Here is a 21,890-nt window from a genome sequence, read left to right as displayed (position 1 = left end):
ATTAATTCACGGCGTCATACATTTCCAACGGTAACCATTTCAATTCAAATTCCCAACTATATTTCTCCTTGCATTTCCACTCCAAGAAACCACTAAATAAAAAAAAAAAACTCATTTTTCACACACCACAATCACTACAATGGCGGAGAATCAAGAACAAGTGGAGCCGAAGGAGAGAGAAATTCCAGTTTTCACAGTCTTGAAGAATGGTTGTGTATTGAAGAATATCTTCGTTTTAGATAACCCTCCCCCTATTTCTTCGTCTTCCGCGGCAGACATTTCCGTTCAGAAATCAGAAATTGAAGAGATATTGCTGGTGGGGAGGCACCCCGATTGCAATATAAATTTGGAGCACCCGAGTATAAGCAGATTCCATCTCCGCATTCACTCGAAACCCTCTTCTCGATCTCTTTCCGTCACAGATTTATCCTCCGGTAAACCTACACTGCGTGTTTGTGTGTGAAATTGATTACATATAGTGTAGCTTGATGGTCTTGAGTTTTTTCCACTTGTCTAGAAACCCTTTTATTGAATTGTACTATTAACTTTTTGCTATCTTGAGCAGAAAGCTCTGTTTTTTAAGAACAAAAAAGTTCTGGATTTCGATTCTGATCGAAAATTTCATCTGTAGAACTTTATCGTGTGTCTAAACAATCTAATTTATGTCAAAATCTTGTTGTTGGTGTGTGTGTGCGCTCCCAACCTTGATTAGCTCTGTGATTTTTGTTTATGAATTCTTGAAATGAAAGCCCTAATTTTTTTCTTGATAATTTTATAGATTCCGATTGGTTTCCCTATTTCTCATCTATTTTGCATCTGATGCAGCCGAGTGAATGTGTGTGTGTGTCTAATCTACATAACCTTGGTTTGTATAGTGTGAGGCAATCTAACACTACAGGTTGGGTATAGATACGATGGTGGTGTCTATTTAATCCAATGTGGATGAATGTTTGATTGCTGCATTGGATTTCTTCTGTGTTCTTTATTGAGCTGTTTCCTTTCTTGAATCAGTCCATGGGACTTGCATCTCTGGGAAAAGAATCGAGCCAGGTGTCACGATGGAACTAGTTCAGGGTGACACGCTGAAGCTGGGGGAGTCTAGTAGATTGTATAAACTAGACTGGGTTCCAATCAGCTATGCGTATGAGGTAAACGGCCTGTTTGAACCTCAGCTGGATGAGTTGGATAGCGTCGATGAAAAAACATTAGTAGCCGATCAGGTAGGTTTCAATTCTGCATGATGTTCTTACTGGGTTATTTGATTGTACTAATTTGGTACCTGGTTTTCAGGATGAGAATTGTCTGCCTCGTGAAAATGAATGGGACCGGGATCAGGGTGATGAAATAGAAGCTCTAGGGTGGCAATTTTCTGAGGCGGATCTAGGTTTGTCAGTGCAAGAAACGGCTGCAGAAGTAGAGAACCCTCGCTTGCCTGAAATGTTCAGCAACGAAAATGAAGCGCCTGAAATGTTCAGCAACAAAAATGAAGCGCCTGAAATGTTCAGCAACGAACATGAAGCGCCTGAAATGTTCAGCAACGAAAATGAAATCTCTGGTGGCCAGCTGTTATCACTGGATATGTCATTTTCATGTGATGAAGGCGGAGGGGTGTGGAAGCAGGTAAAATGGTCGAGAACTTGGTCAAGAATGTGGTTTTCTGGAAATGTCAAAATTTAATCTTTTTTGCTCTCTGTGTTTTGAGTTTTCAGGATGGGGATGGTTTGTTGCTACACAAAGATGATTTAGGTGAAACTATGGAGGATAGGATGTTACGTGACGAGTCAAAAATGCCTCCACAGCCAGAAGATGAAGCGGAGACTGTCAGTTCGCCTGAGATACGCAACAATGAGATTGTTTTCTCGAGCATTCAGAAAGGCCATATGCCATTAGCAGAAACTATGGAGGCTTCTGAGATGAACTCGGAGAAAAGGTTAGGTATGAATATTTGGTCGAGGAGGGGTAAATTCGAAGATGTCAAGATCAGAACCAGCAGAAGCAAGGCAATCTGCTCGAGCATTCATATGAGCGCACATATCAGATCACTTCTCGTTGAAGACCGTGCAAACAAATCAACGGTGAAAGATCAGGGTGGTTCTAGTCCTAATAAGGATGAAGGGATCTTCACACCGGACAAGGAGAACGCTTCTCCTGATTCCTGCCTGGTGAGATCCTTGGGAAGCAAATTCGACGAAGCTTTGAAGAGCGAATCAATCTCAGATGAAGAAATTTTCACTTCAGATAAAGAGAATACGACTCCGAACAGCTATCTACTCAGGTCCATCAAGAATGTCGGGAGCTCTGAAGAGGTTAGGCGCCTGAACTTGAACAAACCTTCTCCCTTGAAGAAAGCTAGCCGCAGCATTTTACAGGAACGTAAATCAGAAAGCTCTGCTTTCAACGGGAAGGCAGCAGAAAGGGAACCTTTTCTTCCGCTGCCTGTGGATAGCCGTGGCATTTTACAGGAACGTAAACCAGATAGCTCTGCTTTCAAAGCGAAGACAGTAGAAAGGGAACCTTTTCTTCCGCTGCCTGTGGCTAGCTGCGGCATTTTACAGGAACGTAAATCAGAAATCTCTGCTTTCAAAGGGAAGGCAGCAGAAAGGGAACCTTTTCTTCCGCTGCCTGTAATTTCCACTGGTGATGATAAGTCCACACCGACACCTCCAGTACGTGAATGCACAGTGAGAGAAAGCCGATGTGTCGATTACTCCAAGGCGAGAGGGAACAGGTGGATTATTGTAGTAGACACTGGTTGTCTGCTTAACAAGAAGTCAAGGAGGGAGCTGCAGCTGTTGAGAGGTCTTCGAGGGACCTCATTGGTCATTCCAAGAATTGGTAAGATAGAAACTTGTCCTTAAAATGGAAACTTTTCTTTGATTTAGATTAATGATGATACCTTTCTGAATCTCAGTTTTGAGGGAGCTCGACTGCATGGTGAGACGCACTAGTTTCCTGTCAAGAATGACGGAGGCCTCTGCAGCGCTGCAATGGATCGAGGAGTGTATGGCTTCAACAGCATGGTGGATTCACGTGCAGAGCTCAGCAGAGGAGAGCAGGCTTGTCCCACCAACTCCGCCTGCTGCTGCATCTGCTCGCTGGTTCAGTGAGGAGAAAGGCGCGTTCTCCGTCAGCTCTATCCCTTTCTCTCCCTATACTCTGCAAGAAATTGTCACTCCAACTGCTGCAGACCACATCCTCGAATCTGCTATCCTCTTCAAGCAAGCCATGGATGGACAACTTGTCCTTCTCAGTGATGATGTTACTTTAAAGATCAAATCCATGGCCGAGGTAAGTGCATTTCTGTACATATACAGTTCCTCTGAACAGTCGTTTGAACTTGAAACATGTCTCAGTGATTATATTTCATTGCAGGGTATCATCTGCGAGACAGCAAGAGAGTTTCGTGGCAGTCTTGTCAACCCTTTCTCAGCGAGGTTCTTGTATTCAGATAGTTCTCCAAGAGGGCCTACATGGACTTGTGTGGATGATACTATCCTTAAGGAGAAATACTACCCGAGTCCCACAAAGAAAGCCACGAACTCAGGAGTCGGGGCTAAAGGTTTGAAGCTGATACTACTGCACAACTCCAATTTCAGAAAGATGAGAGCTTAGGCAGTTTGACTTGAAAGTTATTGAGTGCTTCTCAATTTCTCAATGTATGTTACATTGTTACTATATTTGGGAGTCTTGCTTTACTTTGATATGTTTCCATAAAGCAATTATGAACTAGTGAATACATTAAAACGACAAGAATCTGCAAAATTTTGAATTAATATGCTTTTTTCATTGATAATAAAAAGAACAGCAATGGATGGGTAGATCACCATGGAAACGATTCTGAAGTAAAATTTATTTGATGTCAAAGAACTAATGCATTGATACACAGTACTTCAAAACTACAATAATAACGAACGAGAACACCTCATTCAAGATCATTTGGAGCGGCATACCTTCCATTCTTCGGAGAGTCATCACAGGATAGAAGGAATGAGAAGGAACTCTCTGCATCCTCAAATAGATGCCGAGGGAATTCTTGAAAACTGGCCATATTACTTGTATCAAAGCCCAAAGGCGAGAAATAGGTTGCTGGATCCTCTCTTGGATCGTCTAACTTGTAGCCGAAGTCTAGTTGTTCGACTTTGTTTGCTGCTTCAACGCTGTTTTGCCCTTGATCAGATGGCCCAGCCCCTTCGAGAGGGATAGCCGGGGTGTGGCCTTGAAAGAGGGCAATGTGACCGAAGAGCTTGTCCTTCCTAGAGAAGGTCGTCCCACACGAGCAAAGCCACTGGTCTCTCCCACAATGCTTCTCATGCGTTTTCAGATCTGCAATGACCGAGAATTTCTTCGTGTGGCAGCGCCTGCAGGTGTAGTTCTTGTCACAGTGGGTTCTCTTGTAGTGGTTCTTTACACATAAAATCGTCTTTAGAGGCTGAAACTTCTTGTGATCCTTGTTGCGCTTGCAGCCAACGAAAGGGCAGGAATACCTCTTGATGAGGACTGGATCCGAGCTCGATTCCTTATGGGGCTTAGCTAGAGCAGCTGGAGTCTTGTACTCATCGCCATGGCCTCTCATGTGCATCCTTAGATTGGCATCTCTCTTAAACCCCTTACCACAGATCGTGCAGAAATGGGTGTGAGGTGCAAGAATCTCCTCCTTCTCGAGCTGAAGGATCTCGTACGAGCCAGGAGGGAGATTCTCTCCTTCTTCGGCCTCATCATCACTCTTCATATTATGATCCTCAAGACCACCAGTTGGATCATGGTGATCCTCCATCTTGTTTGCATTGTTATGAACAACATTATCCGAAACTCGTGCTGCTTGACTCATCATTCCACCAAATTGCCCTAGCTGGCTACTCAAACTCTCTGAGTTCTTCACAGATGGGAGAAGGCTCCCCGCAGTGGATATCAACTGAACTATAATCGAGGTGAGATCAGCCGTGATAAGCTGCTGTTGCTGAGCCAAGATCTCGTCAGCTTGGCTCATAGCTTGGCCTCTGCGCCCGATAACCAGCTGCACCAAATCCTGCAGCTGGTGAATCTTCTTCTCCAAAAACGAGAGATTGCTCAGCATTGCCTTCGGATCCCAGTTCTGCATATTGGGAGCCTCAGGTATCTGCTTACCTTGAAGATTGTTCATTTGCATCTGGCCATCAATGTCGGATGCAAATGGGCGTTTGGAACCAGAAAGTTGTTGGCCGGAGGTCCTTACTCCATGTCTATCAAACGAGGATTCTTCCCACTTCTTCTGATGTCTATCAAAATTTGTGAGAGATGAGTTATTTGAATGAGTGTCAAGTGATTCCAGCCCCGATGAGGACTTTGCCCATGTTTCTGTACATAGCCTCTCGTCGGGGTCCATTTTAAGTTTAGAATTTGCAAGAACCAACTTGGGAGATTCTAAAACTGCAATCACAGGTTTGGAAAGGTGCAAGAGCTTCAGCAGAAGTCAGGTGATAAACTAACCAAGAACGAACACATGTAATTAAGGATAATGAATACAAAACACGACAAGCATGCCTCAGTGACTTTACACAACCAAAAGCAGCATCAATTTCAAGGATACAAAGCAGCAGCATTTTTAAATTGGCTAGGAACGACAAGAAAGACGAGCCAGAAAAGCTTCGAGAAAAGCTACTAATCTATTTGCTATTCTCTATATAGTGCAGGGATGTTCATATCTGGAGTACAAAACTTACACTATAGAGTTGAATCTCTACAAAATTTTCCCAATTATTCCTAATTAGAACAAAATGACCTAAAATCAGCTCCCCAAACAAAACTAGATAAAGAGCAAGAAAAGTTCTTCCGGTGAATCTAAATATTTTCTTATGTTGATTACTAATTAGGAACCTATAGTCTATGTTCTATTCACTCATTGATTTCTCCTCCCAAGCTACAAGGTGATGACCAATAAAGTAAATTTGCTGAAACTTAATTTGCACCCTTCCAACTATCCCTACATCTTACAACCATAAACAAGAAGAATTCAAGAATCTCTTTTTCATTTTCTTTAATACTTTTTTATTCATTTCCCAGCTGCAAGAAATCCCAAAGCACCAAACAAACAGAGACACAAAGATTACTTATTTGATTCTTCAAAAGATAAAAAGATTACTTATTATTAGTTCCCAACATTCTCAGATAACTCAGTGTCACATCCTAATTCCTTTTGTCAATCAAATCTAGGGATTCAGCTCACAGCAAAGAAATTCAAGATTCAAAGCTTACAAATCAAGAACAAACATGAAATTCAAGAACAAAAGAATCAAACCATATAATCAAGAACCAAATAAACTGCAGCAGAAAAGCACTGATCCAATTGTTTGATGAAGAGAGAAAAAAATAGATAGGAAAACTCACCAGATTAAACAGAACCCAGATGCAAAATGAGAAAGGGGCTATTCTGAATTTTTATATTTATTTTATAGTATTATTTTATTTTGGTGTGTGCGACTTCGTAGAAGTCCAGTCTTGTCTCTCTTCCTCTGTGACACTGCCACCACCTGTTTCTCAAATACCTATCAGCTAAAAATTGATACCTTTTGGGGCCACTGTAATCGAAATCATGAATACTTACTCTTTGTATTCTATATATGAATAATCTGTTCATCATAACTTTGTTAGAAAGTGCAATTATTACGATCTTGTCTTGGGAGATGGGAGTGGGTATCTTCCAACCAACTTTGGATGCCTTCTCTTCTACATCGATTCTTGTAAATTTGTAATGAAATGTAAATTTCAATTGAGACTATGCTTTGCATTTGATCGAATAAAGAATAAAGTAAATAGACCACCAATATCCAATGTCATATTTTTAGTACTCCCTCCATTTTATACTTCTTCTGTTTTATAGTATTAAAGACATTTCTTTTAGAATAAATATTAAAAAAATTATGTTAAATGAGTTGAGTAAAAACAGAATAAAGTAGAAAATGAAAAAAGTAGATAAATAAAAGAAAAAAAATAAGGAGTAAAATATCTAAGAAGAAATATATTACAGTAACTTTTACTAAAAAAATGAAATAACTTCATTATTATGGAACGGAGGGAATATAGCGGGGGATGTTTAGAAAATTATTATACTCAATAATAAATTAATCATAAATTTGATGATTTTTAAGTACGGCCACATCTTTCGTTATTACTTGTAGACAGTAGTAGTATTTTAGTATGACATGCCTTTTCTAAAAATTTCGATTATGGCTGCGTTCCATATTCCAAACTACCATTACAAATTCACTTACTCTATCGACTAAATATTTATGTCCACAAAAAATAATAACTGATTAAATATTTAGTCCTTTGTGATATTGGAGTTTGCATAGCTTTATTTATTTATTCCTCCCAAGTGCACTTTCTTGAATTTCAAAGCAACCCCAATTAAAATAACAATATTTGCATACTATATACTCCATTGGTATGTAAAAATCATGATACTAAACTGAAGAGAACAATATTGATCCCATTACCCTCTTAAAAAATGATAAACATAAAGTCACAGCTAATATTAATCATCCCTCCACATTTGAATTGAAAAACCTCAGTATGTCAAAAACAAGCAACAAAAAATAGCAAATTAACCAAGACTTCAAAACTGAGTCTAAAACAAGCTTATGTTCCTTTCTTCTTGGTCTTCACGTTCACGGGCACGCCTCTATACATGTCGACTTTCGCCTTGAGGTCGTCCCTCCGAGGACGAGCAACCGTGTTGTTGGGGTCGAAGAGCAAGACTTCCTCGAACGCCTTGAGCGCGGACTTGAGGTCGTTGGTCTTCTCATAGGCATCACCAAGGTTGTTCCAGGCCGTGACATATCCCGGTTGGAGCTTTACTGCGTTCAGAAACTGAGCAATGCCCTTCTCGACTTTCTCATCACGAACGTAGGTCACACCGAGGGCGTTGTAGACCTGGAAAACAAGGCACAGACTGAAGAGTCAGCAATGATTGGATGGTGGAGAGGAGATTGAGGTGAGCCGCGTACTTGAGCAAGATCTTGATCGTCCCCATCCCATTTCTCGATTGCTTGAAGGAGGTACTTGGTCGCGGCTGGATAAAACTTTCTTCTCAACATCACAGCCCCAAGCTCGAATAACTCTGTTGCACTAGCATCACCGCTTCTAACTTGCTCCTGCATAATGTAATGAACGAAGCACAGAAATGGGCTTCTTGAATCTAAGATTTTTCACACTTGTATGGGATGCATAAACTATTCGAAGAGCTTACTTGTAGTTCTTTTGCAGAAAGATCGAGCTCTCTACGCACAAGAACTTGACGGAGCACAAAGAAGGTCCCGGCTCCAAGTAAAGCTAGGAGCAAAAGCAAGTAGGAAAGCTGGATTCCCAATTCAAACAGCTCCCCGACCTCGTATACTGCATTTACTCTTACTCCTTCACTCGCTTGCGCCACTTGAACAAGTGCCAGCCATGAAACCGACGAGCAGAAAACAGTGGAAATGAGAAAGGAAAGCCCTGCTTCTCTATCCTCCTCTCCAATCCATAGCTTCTGTGAGACTTCTGAAAATGAACAAGATACACTTGATCATTTCTAGCTAGACAGAAGTTGATTGCAATGAGAGAGAAGGTCACTAGTAACACGAAATAGTAATCACCTTCGTCTTTTCTAAAGGACAATGGTGAAGAATTCCTGGCTTCCTTTCCAAGAACCTATGTTCAGAAATGGCTAATTATTAGTTCATGAACCATGACCACATTGTTTCAGAAGATTGATATACAAAATGTCGAAAATGATGCCAACATAGACACTCTGCAAGAAACAACAACCACCCTTGAATGAGAAGCTTTACGTTGCATTAAGATCTCTCAAACTTGGATCATCTTACAACTAAACTTGGGATCTTCCCAGAAACACCAATGACTTAAGCTGATTAATGTAATCTCAGTTATTTAGGCGAAATGAATAATCAAATACTATCATACTAACGTTGTCTCTTCTCAGAAGGCTAAAGAGAAGCTTTTGAAACTCTTTATCCCAAAAACACACATACACACACTTTTTGCATTAAAATTTCTCACATTTAGATTATCAAGAAACACCAATCACTTGAGAAAATAATTCAAGTTCATTTCTTAAAGTAGTTATTGTGGCAAAAAAAAAATTCAAAGATCATAACGTTATTGATATCAAGATGCAAGTATAAAAACTAACCAAAAACATATACAAACCTCAAAAAGCTAAAGAGGAGCTTCTACAGATATCAATAATAGTTCTTCATTTACCAGTAGCTGTGGTGATTTCCCCTACCTATTGGTTGGAGGGAACGTCTTATCAACTAAGCTCGCTTCATCTCCCACACACACACACACACAATTTGCTTAAAGATTTCTCAGACTGAGACTATCATATGCATAATTGATAACTAAAGTTGAGTTCTTCCTAGAAACACCAATGACTTCAGCAAAATTCAATTTTGTTAAGGTAGTTATTGCGGCAAAAAGAAGAAGCAAAGATCACAATATTGTAAAGATCAAACATAATAACCAACCAAACATATATACTCAATAAGCTACGGCAAACTCACTCCATCCTAAACCACACAGACACGCACAGAGCAAGAAAGAGAAAGAAAGGGGCACCTGCAGAGACAGTTTGGGGGTGAATTTCTTTATGGGCTTTCTTGAAAGACCAAAAAGAGACGCTTCATAACTGCGGACGATCGAAAAATGGCAAGAAATGGGACACTGAGATTTGTTTCTTGGCTTCAAACTTGGGACAAAAATGGCCGTGCTCTCATACTGTAGCAACGGTGAACTGCAGTGGATTAGCATTCTCTTCTCCGCCTATATCTAAAATTGCGCTATTTCTTAGCTTCTCCGTTAGTTTTATGTGAAAAAAGATTGAATCTTGGAAGCATCAAGAACCAATCTGTTGGGTTATCGCTAACATCATTCAAGAAAATTCTTTTGCTTCACTGTATTGAAGATAAAGTTCACAGTTTTATCAACCGAACCCGTGGGTCCCGCCAATTTCCTGCTTCTTTTACTATGATGGATTTTTCTTCGTTTTTTTAGTTTTAGATTTTTGGAATTTTTTATAAAAAGAAGGCTCAGAATTTTGATGTAATTACCCATTTTTTCTATCTTTATTGTTTTTATTTATGCAAATAATTATGTTAATATTTCTGTCAATTTGATTTCTTTCATTGCCTTTTTTTTGTGTCATTTATTTTTCAGTATCAATATTTTGTGGTTAGCCTCGCCTGGATATCTTGTGGCCTATATTTATTTAGATGAATTTAATACTTTTGATGCCCATTATGTTTCATTTTCAATTTTTCTTTGCAGAGAGCAACAAAAATGATTTTTTAAGAAATTATGTTAGTATTGACTCCATACTCTAAAAAAAGACAGCAAGCTCAACACTCAGTAGTCTAGACAGAGAAGTTTTTTTTCACTCTAGACAGTAAAAGAAAGTACATCTCTCTCATAAGAGATGTATTTTATGATTCAAGAAATGTATAAATATTGATCTGTAACCATAGTTTACAAACCTAGCTAAATTTTCTCCAAGAAATAGGCCAAATAATTATTTGTATGCACATTCTCACATGGGATCTGCCTGCTTTTATGTTCACACCCAAAAACTACTGCCCCCGGAGCTTCGTTTCTTGGTGTTCGTTACATCTATACCTGAGAAAGAACCACGGAGTTTACAGGCTGCATATTCTTAAGAGATGGAGGAGGTGTGGAGCTTACCTTACGGAAGAAACTGTGCACATTACTCTCGTTTGCTCGTATACCATCTCCTAGACAAGGTAATGTAATGTTGCGAGTGGAGCGATACGAGCCTTGCAAAGATTCAAAATAGAAGCACCAACGACTAGAATTTTCACCTATGTCACTGCTTTCAAGCCTTTGAAGCAATAGAAAGAAAACTTAGCTAGAGGGGGTTCAATAAATCAAGATTCAAGAGCAGTTTCGAATGCTTAGGAATTGGTTCTGTTAATGTAAGAAACACTAAGGCAGAATTTCAGCTAAGCTAGCTCACCGTGGGGCTGAGATTTAGACTGCCATTTTCTATCACGATTTTTACTCAGGAACTCTGTGAAGCTGGATAAGATTATCGAGTCGTTTTGGGCATCTCTAGTGACCAGCCACTGCTCCTCAATCTGGATATTTACATCCCTGTATTTTTTTGTAAACATGAGCGTGAAAAATTGAAAATATGCCGACAGAATGACAATCGGAGAGAAAATACCAGTAACTTGAAATGAATTACAACCTCTTTAAAGAAAGAACTTCATAATTCTTTCGAAGAAAATCAGCATATTTTGTTAGTGCCTCCTGAGCATATTGTCTTCCTACGGATCTCACACTCGCAGCACTAAGTAGATTCTCCAAAGACCGGTGTTTTTTCACGAGCTTTAGAGCAGTCTTACGACCAAAACCAGGAACGAGATGCTGGATACCGGGTACACCATCTATTTCATCTCCCAAAATGCATCCTGCAATAAAACTTTTAATGAAATACTGCAGTTTGCTTCATGTTTTTTCTGCTGTGTTTGACACAGTAAGTTCATGTATGGGTGGTCAAGACTAATAGGACAGATAGGCACGATGACAACCACAGCATACAAACTTTAGAAGAAAAACTTGTTTTATAGCAACTAAAAATAAGTGATAAATACTTACTTAAGCTCAAATCAGATTGTGGATCACAGTTGTATTGAGTGAGGTAGTGTTTTAACGTGTAAAACGACCATCTGTTCAATTCTTGCACAGGTATAACCATCTGAACATCTTCTGAAATGAGTTGCTTGAAATCCTTGTCGGGAGAAGCTATCACAGCTCGATACCCCTTATGCAGCACCTGATGCACAAGTGTTGCAACAACATCATCTGCCTCGTGTCCTTCAATCTTCACAACCTGCAAGTCTTGTAAAAGTGAGAATTCGGTACTTTTCATTCTTACTCTAAAAGTATTATCATTCACCGGAACATTGCACTTCTGAAGAACGTCCATGACTAGTTTCTTCGATCTTCCAATAGAAGCAGTTATAGACCTTTCAGCAGCTGGGAATTGCTGCAACATCTTTTTTCTATTTGTTTTGTAAGATGGTAGTAGTTGCCTTCGGTACTCATTGCCACCTTCACCATCAAGGACCTATACACGAAGTAGATTGTTCTCTTTTAGGTTATGAATATGATAGTAGCAAAAACCACCTTCACCATGCTCATACATGGAAGGAAAATCACACCGAGTATTGCATCGTAGCATACACCATTGGATACTAAATTCGGCATAACTACACAAGTTCAATACATATGTCCAACGAGAAACAGATGATAACTAAAGATAAAGCCATATCAACTCAACAATTGGCACCAAACTCGCCATAACTACATGAATCCCACCAAAAACGGAAACCTGTTGAACTTCACGAAAGTATATATAACTTGAGAAAAAAATCAATCAACTCAACATTCTTCGAACTCCATTGAACTTAAAGAAACTATACTACCACCACCATTAATGATATGTTATTGCTAATTAGAAGAGCTGCATTTGACCCCAAATATCCTTCCATCCATCACATATAAACAAGCCAACAGAATATAAAACAATATATACATAAAGAAATGCATAATAATCCATATGCCAAGCAGGTAATCAAGATGCAGCCTTTTTAGCAGTTTACACACAAAGAAGCATTTACTCTCTCTCTCTCTCTCTCTCTCTCTCTCTCTCTCTCTCTCTCTCTCTCTCTCTCTCTCTCTCTCTCTCACCCACATAGAAAGCAGATAATCAAGATGAAGCCTTTTTACCAGTTTATATACAAAGAAGATCACTCTCTAATGCGCACACAACATTCACATTCAAAGCAGGTAATCAAGATGCAGCCTTTTTACCAGTTTACACACAAGGAGCATTTACTCTCTCTCTCCACACACACACACACGCAAAAAGATAAGGGACTTACAGCTACAACAGGGTCATTGAGGCTGACTTGGGAGAAGAAAAGAGAAATCCAATGAGCAAAAGAGTCCAAACTAGGAGTGCTCCCTCTATAACACAAGGGATTCACATCCAAGAAAAACACCCTCCTCTTTCTTGGCATCTTATCATAGTAACTACCACCATCATTTACACTCAAAACACCATTCTTGTGCAGCTGGGGCAAACGGGCTTCTTCATGAACAGCCGACTGCTCGCCATTTGCAGCTGAAAACAGGGGTTTGATAACTCTCCAAGATTCGGCCTTTTTCATTCTTGAATTCGGAACATATATTAACGACGGCAGATGATAAACTCGGGCGGGGTATAGACTATCGCAAGAAGAAATAAATTGGGTAAGTTTGCTAATATGCAGATGAGAATCCATTAACATTGAGATGGGTATGTTCAAGATTTCTGCTGCGCGCTTTATCTATTTGGTTTTTAATTGGTAACCACGTTTCTACACAGATTAATCTCTAATACTTGCAATGAGGCCCTTCAAATTACAGGTTGTTCTCTTTTTGTCCCTGGAATAAATAATTACGGCTAATTTTTTTAAGGATAGTAAACAAAATACTTATCCTTTTAATCTTATACGGAATAATTATCTTTAAAATCATGTTCTCAAGATTTTGATTATCTAGTCAAATAGTATAATTTTTTTTTATTTTATTCATTACATACATATGAAAATACTTTTACATTTTTCTTCAACATAAATAGAATATCTAAAATATTATAAATAAATTAACTTGTAAATAAAATATTTAAATTAATATAACCAGTCAAAGAAAATCTAAAATGATTTTCTTACAATTAAGCGTATAATTTTACTTTTAAATATACTCTTATTTATTATAGGAGTATATAAAAGTGTTCACATAAAGTATCATTGGTAAAAAAAATTGAACACAAACAAGTCACACACTCGAGTTCACACATTTCCTTGTCATTGCCGTTGGAGTTGGTTAGGCTAGGCCTAGGGAGCTCCGCCTCTTCAGTCTTCCCTTCGATGCATTCAAGAGAACTTTTCTCCTCTTTACATAAAACACTCTAACACCATTTTCATCAAACATATTCGCTGCCTTCTCTCCCCCAATTCTCTCTCACTAAAACCATGTCTCACTCCCACCTTCTCCACACTTCTTTCGTCCCCACCGCTCCCCCTTCCCTCCGCCGCCGCATCGGCGGCGGCTCCCACCTCCCCCGAAAGCCCCATCTCATTCAATCAAAGATCCGAGAAATCTTCATGCCGGCGCTCAGTTCCACGATGACTGAGGGAAAGATCGTCTCTTGGGTCAAATCGGAGGGCGATAAGCTGGCAAAGGGCGAATCCGTTGTTGTGGTTGAGTCCGACAAGGCGGATATGGACGTGGAGTCTTTTTACGATGGGTATTTGGCCGCCATTATTGTTGACGAAGGTCTTTCAGCTGCGGTTGGATCCACGATTGCTTTACTCGCCGAGACTGAGGAAGAAATTGCCCTCGCCCAATCGAAGAAATCGTCTTCTCCCGCATCACCCTCCGCCGCTGGAAGCAATGATGCTCCCGTGGTGCTCGAAGAAATGCCGAGCCCAGTTCCTGCTTCTGCGCCAGTTGTAGCTAGTGTCAGCAGCAATGCTGGTGCGGTGGGGTCAGCTGTGCATCCAGCGTCTGAGGGAGGCAAGAGGGTGGTGGCTTCGCCTTACGCGAAGAAGCTGGCGAAGGATTTGGGAGTGGATTTGAAGGGAATTGTTGGGAGTGGACCCAATGGAAGAGTGGTGGCTAAGGATGTGGAGGCTGCTTTGGCGGCTGTGAATGTGGGTGGCGGCGCTGCCACCACGGCTGCTGAGGTGGCTAAGCCGAGTGGCGTGGAGTTGGGATCCGTGGTTCCATTCACGACAATGCAGAGTGCTGTGAGTAGGAACATGGTTGAGAGCTTGGCAGTGCCAACATTCAGAGTGGGTTATACTTTCACAACAGATGCTCTTGACGCTTTATACAAGAAGGTAATGCTGCTTCATTGGATTGGCTAGCTTTTCGATTTCTTGGTGAATTTCCCCTAAAAGTTCCATTTTGTGGAGGTTTGTCTAGTTTTATGCTTAGAAATGGCTAGATGCATAACTCAATGTGTAAATTGAATAAGAGGAAGAGGTATTTAGAAGATGGGTACTTGAGAAAATGTTTGGTGAAATGCATTGAAGTTTGTAGAAGTTATATATATTATAAAACATGATCTTTTTTGCAGTTTTGCCGATGAAAAGAGTTTTAGGGAAATGACACATGAGCGGATAATTTGCATTTTCTTTGAGACCTAGCCATAATTAGTTTGGGAATTGATCGAATCGGTGAATGCTTTCTGTTGGTTCTGATGTAGTATCAAATAAGTTGTTGAAGTTAGTAGACAGGCTGAACAGTTATATAGATATAAGACATGATCTCGTTTGCAATTTTTCTTGAAGAACTGAGATTTAGAAAATGGCACACACACATGGGGATAATTTGCAGTTATTTGCAACCTAGACTAAATTGGTTAAGGAATTGATTGAATTGGTATTGTCTAATTAGGTTTTCCTTTAGAATGCTTGTTTTTTCGGTTTTATGGATCAGATTGTTTAGCTTTTTTGTGATGTTGGCTGATTCATTTTCAGATTAAGTCTAAAGGAGTGACTATGACAGCATTGCTAGCCAAGGCAACAGCACTTGCTCTGGTCCAACACCCCGTTGTGAATTCCAGCTGCAGAGATGGCAAGAGCTTTACATATAACAGTCATATCAATGTTGCAGTAGCAGTAGCCATAGATGGTGGTTTGATCACACCAGTACTTCAAGATGCTGACAAGGTTGATAACACCCTTGTCTTTAATCAAGTTTCCTGTAGGGGTGTTTGCGTTGGTTGCCCTTCTTTTACTTCGCTCACCCTTTTGTGGTCCCTTTGTTTGTCTTAGATTGATATTTATTCATTATCGAGAAAGTGGAAGGAGTTGGTTGATAAGGCACGAGCGAAGCAGCTCCAGCCTCAGGAATATAATTTGGGTAACTTGTTAACCTCATTGCTTCATATATGCTCGTTGCATTTGATTTACGCCTACCATGGTTATTCTATTGTTTCACAGGCACTTTCACCCTGTCTAACCTCGGAATGTTTGGTGTGGATCGCTTTGATGCCATATTGCCACCAGGAACTGTAAGAATTTTATATATTAAGCGAGAAGGAATTATCATGTTGCCCATAGAAATATCTTTAAGTGTGTCATCTTATGAAATAACGAACCATATATGGGATTTCCACAGGGTGCGATCATGGCTGTTGGAGCTTCTGAACCGACTCTTGTTGGTACAAAAGATGGTCGGATCGGACTGAAAACTCAGATGCAGGTGAGATATCTCGTGACATCTGATTATGTTGAAACTTTGTATGAGTTCTATTAGCGTAGTACTTCTCGAACACTCGTATAACTTGCCGGTGTGCTATATTCCTAGGTGAATGTAACAGCAGATCATCGCGTGATATATGGTGCTGATCTGGCTGCCTTCTTACAAACCCTGGCCAAGATAATCGAGGATCCTAAAGATCTAACACTTTAGATTTGTCGTACCATGAGAGATTGAAGATTTTGTTTTTGTATCACCTTCTTTAGTTAACCTCCTCTTTCAAGGCGAATTAAGATGCAGATATCTTCGGACAAGAGGGCCCACTGACTGATACAGAACGAAGATGTCGTATGCACCAGGTAGTGTGGCATATGCTTTTATTTGTTTTGTCTTAGTTGAAACTGTTGCATACATTTAGTTTATAAGAGGTCTTTTTATTGCTTCAAATGGTGACGGTGAATTGTTTTGGTCTTGATGCTACGAGTTCTGATTTGAGTTGGCTGATTTTGTCGTTCTTTGATGCATGATGTGGTTGTTTGATGATCGCATATCTGTTGTTACCTTTTGTCTCCATAAATATGCTGATACTGTCATGGCAAAGGGGCTAGACATTATATTCGATGACACTAAGATATGAAAGCTTTTGCCTTGACAACATGGTTTTGATCATAAACTCAAAGAGAGAAACTGAATAATCCTACTAAATATATCAAATCAACAGCCTTTGATCAAGGGAGAGTTAGACTGCTACAGGAAATGAAGAATACCAGCATTTGATCATATACTTAGATTTGCAGTCTGGAATCAGAAGGAAATCACGTTCTCTGTCGCGAGAGTTTTGAGAGGAAGAAAACTCGAGGCATAAGCGACTGCACAAATGCAGAATCGGCTCTGCAGCCCGAACAAATCAACGTGGCGAAACGTCTTAGTCTTGCTGGAGAAGTATAACGTCATCGCCATACTCCTTCATCAACCAAATAACAATCTCATTGTGTGATGAGTTGTCGCACAAAAACAGACAATCCCTCAATGTAGACACGTTCAGACACTCTTCCCGACCATCATAGCAAGGCGGGGGACAGAACGTGCTAAAGAGTTATGTTTCAAGATCAAAGCTCACGTACCATCCAGTGAATGTTTCCATTAAGAAATGCCCCTTTGGCGTTGCCTTCGTACTTGAATGGGCCAACAGAGGAAATCCCACTCCATGATCCAGTTCCAACTGTGTATACTTCCGGACCATCTTATACTGACATGTCGTTCTGCTCACTCCGAATCCAAAAGTGTCCATATGAACCGTATGTTTCGAGGAGGAGAACTCTGGAGGGCAAAGGAGCTTTATGTAGTTGCGAGTAATTGGGTTACATATGAAGAGATCACGGGGCCACCAAATATCTTCGCTTCTAAGCATACCATGTTTGAAAATATCTCGGGACATCATGCCTCGACTGCAGAGAAAGAGCAAACCATCAACTGAGCTATAAGGTGGCTTACTACAGCCTACAGGGGGTTTTTTCTTTTTTTGTTCTAGACCACGATTATCATTCCTCGAGTGTACTAGACTTTTTTTTTTATTCAGCCTTTGGGAGAGACGCATGACCCTCATGCGTCTCCTTTTAATGAAACGCATGACGATTATGCGTCTTTAAGGGAGACGCATGCCCCGCATGCGTCTCTCTATTTTTTCGAAATTTTTTTAACGTCGCATAATCGTCAGACGACGCATGAGCGTCATGCGTCTTAAGCGGAGACACCACATTCCAACGCGGCACACGACGCTTAGGACTAAGCTCGTCTACATATTCGAAGACTCTGTATGGCTTCGGGTATTCTCCCTCCAAAAAGACAGAGGCCGGGGACTGATTTAGAAATATGAGACTTCACAAACTCACGAGTCTCGAGCAGATCAAGCCATGGCTTACAAACGCTCTTGCAGCTCACAGTGGTTCGAATGGGGAGTCTTGATGAGAGGATGTTGATTATGATTTCTGGTGGTAGAAATGACAACAAACTTTCGCCTGATTTTTTATTTTGGGAAGCTTCTCTCTGTTTTCTAGATTTTTTACCTCTCTGATCAAAGGAAACATGTAGTTATACTCCAGTTATTCAAGAAATTTCGCTACTTTTATCAGTTTTAAAACCTTGATAACGCAACATCATCAAACAGATTTTAGGCTTAAACCCTAACACATCCAGAAAATTATCGAGCGAATTCGGTGTGGCTGATAACAAATTGAGCAACAACTTAAATGCAACATATCTGGATTTGATCCAAACATAAGTTCTTCACAAAAACAGAGATCGAAATAAGTAGAGAATAAAATCAGGAAAAAAAATATCAAATAAGCATAAACAGAGAAAAAAACTAATCAAGTAACAATACAAAGAAACCTCATGCTTCATCGTGTGGAGAACGCGGTGAAGTAGAATGCGTAAAACGGTGGTTGCCGTTGATGCGTTGCAGCTGGAGCTGGAAATCGAGGGGAAATAACTAAGCTCAAAAATTGAAATTTGGTTTCATGAAAAGGCTGAGAAATGTATAGCCACATATAGAAAGGGAGGCATGATGAGCTGCCCAACTACAATGTTTCTTCAAATGGTAAAAGTTTTTTTCATGTGGACGACCGCATGATGCGAACCAAGTGTCTAATGATAGTAATTGGGAATTTGACATCTTTTTGGGTAGTTAATACTCGTACCAAAGGTTACTAGTTCAAGTTCACCGTGGCACTGCCTTTAAAAATTTATGTTTATTTGTCACTCATAACAAAAAAAAATTACACGAGTTAAAAGAGTATTGTACTCCTATAAGAAAATGAACATCAGGAAATCAACCAAAAATTTCCAACATTACATATGGGAAAAGGTCACTAAAAACCCATCTTAATCAAAACTGTCCAAACAACACTTTGTTGCATGAATTCTTCTATGCTATCTAACAAGCCAGGAGAAGATCTGCATGAAACAATCTGAACTACATAATTGTACTAAACCAAGATCTTCAATCAAAAGATGATCATGTATCTGCACCTCTGAACCCGCATTCAAGACGAAACCGAGGACGAACCAGCCACGATTTGGGACGACGAAACTGATGAAATCACAACGGAAGATTGAGCTGATCCATCACTCAAGAACAAGGGTGGAGGTGGTTTCTGCACATCAGCAATCCCTTCAAGCATCTGCACCACCTTCCCCATCGTAGGCCTAAACGACGGGTGTTCTTGAATGCACCAGAAGCTCACCTGCAGCACCCTTGTTGCTTGAACAAAATCAATCTCACTCTCCACTAGCCTTTTGTCAACAACTGCTCCCACATTTCCCTTCTCAAACTGCTCGTATGCCCACAACGAGAACCTTCTGTTGCTCGTCTCAGGAGAGACCTCAAAGTTCCTCCTCCCACTCACAATCTCAAGCAGCACCATGCCATAGCTGTACACATCGGCTTTGGAAGTCACCGGAAGGTTAGCTATCCACTCAGGAGCCAAGTACCCTCTCGTTCCCCTCACCGTGATCAGACTCCTATGCTTATGATCATTCAAGTTCAACAGCCTTGCTAGCCCGAAATCAGAGATTCTTGCATTGTAGCTCTCATCCAAGAGTATGTTCTCTGGCTTTATATCGCAGTGGAGAATGCAGTCGCGACACTCTTCATGAAGGTACGTCATCCCCTTAGCCGTGCCTAAGGCAATGCTGTATCTACAAGCCCAATTCAACACCTTCTCACCCGATGACAGCGAGGGAAAGAGAAAGCTGTCAAGAGAGCCATTCTTCATGAACTCATAAACAAGCAACCTATGCTTTCCCTCGGAGCAAAAACCAACCAATCTCACAAGATTCAAGTGATGAGTGCTACTAATTGTAGCTACCTCCATTCTGAACTGCTTCTCCCCTTGACCTATCCCCTCTAGCTGCTTCACAGCAACAACTACTTTGCTCGACAAAACTCCTCTATAAACGGAACCGAATCCACCTTCTCCCAGCTTCTCCACAAACCCTTTTGTCAACTGCTGGAGCTTCTTGTAAGAGAATTGCACAGGAACACCAGATGCATAGTCTGAAAAGGAGTACTCAGATACCAAACTCTCATAACTTTGCTTACCTCTACATTTAATCCACAGAAACATCCCGACTAAAATGACTATAAGCAAACCACTCCCCAACACTATGACACCAATCTTGAGCCTTGCAGATCCCCCATCGTCGTTTCTTGAAGAACCCGGAGGATTAGGCAGGGCCGGATCACACACCTTCACATACGACGTGCTGGTGAGGATTGGTGAGTGGTGGCCACTGATGAAATCCGATCTTTTCATATAACAAGCGCCTGTTCCATCAGCCATTGAACTCGAAGCAACACACCTGGTATCAACAAGGCAGTTAGACCTACATGCTCTGATATTTCCTGTGAAATAATCAGAATCCAACTGAGGAGGGTAAGTCAAGAACAAGGTATTGTTCAAAGCCAGCAGTGTTGTCTGACAGCTCTTTATATCACCTATCATTCTACAACCTTTCCTGCCATCATTAGGATCAACAGGGTAGAAGTTTCTAGAAGGGCATCCACATGTGGGGACTTGGTCTGCTTCATCGTACTTGCAGACTCCGTAGCTTCCGCAGAACCCGAAAACCTCACACTGATCACTCACAGCAGTCCACCTCACAACTCTGTTTCCAACTCCATCACTCAATGCAGAGCTATACATCCTCATATTCCCATCACAATCCAACTTCACAAACTTCAGGATACCATCACCCAAATCGCCATAATCACTCCCTCGAGCCATGAAGACATTGCTCGAGAGCAACGGATCGAGAAGGGACAGAATTCCCTCAGGCTGCATAGCTAAACTAGGTGAGCTGACATTCAAATCACTGGTCACATTGATCCCTCTATATGTGTAGTACTCAACAGAATTGTTCCATCTCAGAGACATTTCACCTGAACTCAACAAGCGAAAAGAGTAGAATCCACAACGTAAGACGTTGCCAGCTGTGAAATTCTGCTCAGGCACAATAGTATCAGTGGGATTGTCAAAGGTTGTCCAAACAGAAACATTTCCATTCTTGAGCATGAAGTTGCCTGAGTTGTCAAGTGAGGCAGAGTTGATACCTTGTCTAGAGGTATTGGACTGCCACACCAACGACGTCGTGGGACCCACCACCACGACTAGCTGGAGGTTTCCGTCTTGCAGAAACCTCAGCTCGGCTGAGGAATTGACAGCGCCATCCGGATCACCACCGGCTTTCCAGATAGGAACACTGTTGTAGGTGATGGCAGCAAAGTAGGCATTTTCGGATTCTTGAATGAAGGAAAGAGTGAAAGATTTGTTCGGAGAAGCCCATGATTGCTGTGGATTTGAGGCATAAAGAGTTGAGCCAGGAGGAATATCTTGTGCTGTAGATGTAGCTGAAAACAAGATGAAAAACAGCATGAAAATATTCAATGATGACAGCTCCATTTTTTTTTCCCACACTTTCTGCAGATCCTTATGTTATGGCTAGATTAAAAACATAAGCAACAGAAACACAGCTGCAAACAATGAATTTGCAATTATACAATAGTATTCTGTATTAGTGAA

General features: G+C 40.7%; 6 protein-coding genes across 11 annotated transcripts; 2 read left to right on the top strand and 4 right to left on the bottom strand.

Annotated features, from left to right (window-relative positions):
* Positions 1 to 43: 43 nt before the first annotated feature.
* On the top strand, positions 44 to 3,703 carry LOC121786704 (FHA domain-containing protein PS1-like). Its single transcript, XM_042185334.1, has 6 exons — positions 44 to 434; positions 1,012 to 1,220; positions 1,291 to 1,620; positions 1,710 to 2,835; positions 2,912 to 3,288; positions 3,373 to 3,703. The coding sequence occupies exons 1-6, from the start codon at positions 140 to 142 to the stop codon at positions 3,610 to 3,612; spliced, it is 2,577 nt and encodes an 858-aa protein (XP_042041268.1). The 5' UTR covers positions 44 to 139; the 3' UTR covers positions 3,613 to 3,703.
* A 129-nt stretch (positions 3,704 to 3,832) lies between these two features.
* On the bottom strand, positions 3,833 to 6,767 carry LOC121786710 (protein SENSITIVE TO PROTON RHIZOTOXICITY 1). Of its 2 annotated transcripts, XM_042185343.1 has the most exons (3): positions 6,581 to 6,767; positions 6,364 to 6,506; positions 3,833 to 5,406 (listed from the first exon to the last, which is right to left on the bottom strand). In XM_042185343.1, the coding sequence occupies exon 3, from the start codon at positions 5,360 to 5,362 to the stop codon at positions 3,923 to 3,925; it is 1,440 nt and encodes a 479-aa protein (XP_042041277.1). In that variant the 5' UTR covers positions 5,363 to 5,406; positions 6,364 to 6,506; positions 6,581 to 6,767; the 3' UTR covers positions 3,833 to 3,922. The 2 variants fall into 2 exon arrangements, with proteins under 2 accessions (XP_042041277.1, XP_042041274.1); XM_042185340.1 differs by having other exon boundaries at positions 6,364 to 6,767.
* A 673-nt stretch (positions 6,768 to 7,440) lies between these two features.
* Positions 7,441 to 9,936, bottom strand: LOC121786686 (tetratricopeptide repeat domain-containing protein PYG7, chloroplastic-like). 2 transcript variants are annotated; one of them, XM_042185320.1, is made up of 5 exons: positions 9,595 to 9,936; positions 8,610 to 8,664; positions 8,225 to 8,514; positions 7,983 to 8,129; positions 7,441 to 7,908 (listed from the first exon to the last, which is right to left on the bottom strand). In XM_042185320.1, exons 1-5 carry the CDS (start codon positions 9,784 to 9,786, stop codon positions 7,615 to 7,617), a joined length of 978 nt encoding a protein of 325 aa, XP_042041254.1. In that variant the 5' UTR covers positions 9,787 to 9,936; the 3' UTR covers positions 7,441 to 7,614. The 2 variants fall into 2 exon arrangements, with proteins under 2 accessions (XP_042041254.1, XP_042041257.1); XM_042185323.1 differs by having other exon boundaries at positions 8,225 to 8,511.
* A 485-nt stretch (positions 9,937 to 10,421) lies between these two features.
* LOC121786669 (5'-3' exonuclease) lies at positions 10,422 to 18,874 on the bottom strand. Of its 4 annotated transcripts, none has more exons than XM_042185309.1 (7): positions 18,700 to 18,874; positions 12,939 to 13,284; positions 11,650 to 12,121; positions 11,240 to 11,462; positions 11,006 to 11,142; positions 10,714 to 10,870; positions 10,422 to 10,647 (listed from the first exon to the last, which is right to left on the bottom strand). In XM_042185309.1, exons 1-6 carry the CDS (start codon positions 18,702 to 18,704, stop codon positions 10,851 to 10,853), a joined length of 1,203 nt encoding a protein of 400 aa, XP_042041243.1. In that variant the 5' UTR covers positions 18,705 to 18,874; the 3' UTR covers positions 10,422 to 10,647; positions 10,714 to 10,850. The 4 variants fall into 4 exon arrangements, with proteins under 4 accessions (XP_042041243.1, XP_042041250.1, XP_042041246.1 ...); XM_042185316.1 differs by lacking the exon at positions 12,939 to 13,284 and having other exon boundaries at positions 11,650 to 11,884; positions 11,951 to 12,121; positions 18,700 to 18,864; XM_042185312.1 differs by lacking the exon at positions 18,700 to 18,874 and having other exon boundaries at positions 11,650 to 11,884; positions 11,951 to 12,121; positions 12,939 to 13,411.
* Positions 13,872 to 16,856, top strand: LOC121786662 (dihydrolipoyllysine-residue acetyltransferase component 5 of pyruvate dehydrogenase complex, chloroplastic-like). The gene is made up of 6 exons (XM_042185298.1): positions 13,872 to 14,942; positions 15,585 to 15,776; positions 15,882 to 15,969; positions 16,050 to 16,120; positions 16,228 to 16,311; positions 16,417 to 16,856. The coding sequence occupies exons 1-6, from the start codon at positions 14,073 to 14,075 to the stop codon at positions 16,519 to 16,521; spliced, it is 1,410 nt and encodes a 469-aa protein (XP_042041232.1). The 5' UTR covers positions 13,872 to 14,072; the 3' UTR covers positions 16,522 to 16,856.
* Positions 18,875 to 19,352: 478 nt separating the features above from the next.
* On the bottom strand, positions 19,353 to 21,770 carry LOC121772498 (G-type lectin S-receptor-like serine/threonine-protein kinase At1g34300). Its single transcript, XM_042169626.1, has one exon. The coding sequence runs from the start codon at positions 21,768 to 21,770 to the stop codon at positions 19,353 to 19,355; it is 2,418 nt and encodes an 805-aa protein (XP_042025560.1).
* Positions 21,771 to 21,890: the final 120 nt, after the last annotated feature.

The sequence above is a fragment of the Salvia splendens genome, chromosome 2, assembly GCF_004379255.2.
Source record: "Salvia splendens isolate huo1 chromosome 2, SspV2, whole genome shotgun sequence".
NCBI lineage: Eukaryota > Viridiplantae > Streptophyta > Magnoliopsida > Lamiales > Lamiaceae > Salvia > Salvia splendens.
The sequence above is the reverse complement of the archived record's forward strand: the minus strand, read 5'-3'. Positions and strand labels throughout refer to the sequence as shown.

What these genes read in the sequence shown, in the direction of transcription:
- LOC121772498 (XM_042169626.1), bottom strand. Translation starts at nt 21,770, where the DNA reads ATGGAGCTGTCATCATTGAATATTTTCATGCTGTTTTTCATCTTGTTT.
- LOC121786710 (XM_042185340.1), bottom strand. Translation starts at nt 5,362, where the DNA reads ATGGACCCCGACGAGAGGCTATGTACAGAAACATGGGCAAAGTCCTCA.
- LOC121786662 (XM_042185298.1), top strand. Translation starts at nt 14,073, where the DNA reads ATGTCTCACTCCCACCTTCTCCACACTTCTTTCGTCCCCACCGCTCCC. An exon ending in TTGACGCTTTATACAAGAAG is followed by an intron (nt 14,943 to 15,584) that starts GTAATGCTGCTT and finishes ATTCATTTTCAG; the next exon opens with ATTAAGTCTAAAGGAGTGAC. An exon ending in GCCTCAGGAATATAATTTGG is followed by an intron (nt 15,970 to 16,049) that starts GTAACTTGTTAA and finishes ATTGTTTCACAG; the next exon opens with GCACTTTCACCCTGTCTAAC.
- LOC121786686 (XM_042185320.1), bottom strand. Translation starts at nt 9,786, where the DNA reads ATGCTAATCCACTGCAGTTCACCGTTGCTACAGTATGAGAGCACGGCC. An exon ending in TTTCTGCAAAAGAACTACAA is followed by an intron (nt 8,130 to 8,224) that starts GTAAGCTCTTCG and finishes TACATTATGCAG; the next exon opens with GAGCAAGTTAGAAGCGGTGA. An exon ending in ACGATCAAGATCTTGCTCAA is followed by an intron (nt 7,909 to 7,982) that starts GTACGCGGCTCA and finishes CTTGTTTTCCAG; the next exon opens with GTCTACAACGCCCTCGGTGT.
- LOC121786704 (XM_042185334.1), top strand. Translation starts at nt 140, where the DNA reads ATGGCGGAGAATCAAGAACAAGTGGAGCCGAAGGAGAGAGAAATTCCA. An exon ending in CGTCACAGATTTATCCTCCG is followed by an intron (nt 435 to 1,011) that starts GTAAACCTACAC and finishes TTCTTGAATCAG; the next exon opens with TCCATGGGACTTGCATCTCT. An exon ending in AAACATTAGTAGCCGATCAG is followed by an intron (nt 1,221 to 1,290) that starts GTAGGTTTCAAT and finishes CCTGGTTTTCAG; the next exon opens with GATGAGAATTGTCTGCCTCG.
- LOC121786669 (XM_042185306.1), bottom strand. Translation starts at nt 13,346, where the DNA reads ATGTTAATGGATTCTCATCTGCATATTAGCAAACTTACCCAATTTATT. An exon ending in GAAGTTCTTTCTTTAAAGAG is followed by an intron (nt 11,143 to 11,239) that starts GTTGTAATTCAT and finishes AAAAAAATACAG; the next exon opens with GGATGTAAATATCCAGATTG. An exon ending in GTCTAAATCTCAGCCCCACG is followed by an intron (nt 10,871 to 11,005) that starts GTGAGCTAGCTT and finishes ATTGCTTCAAAG; the next exon opens with GCTTGAAAGCAGTGACATAG.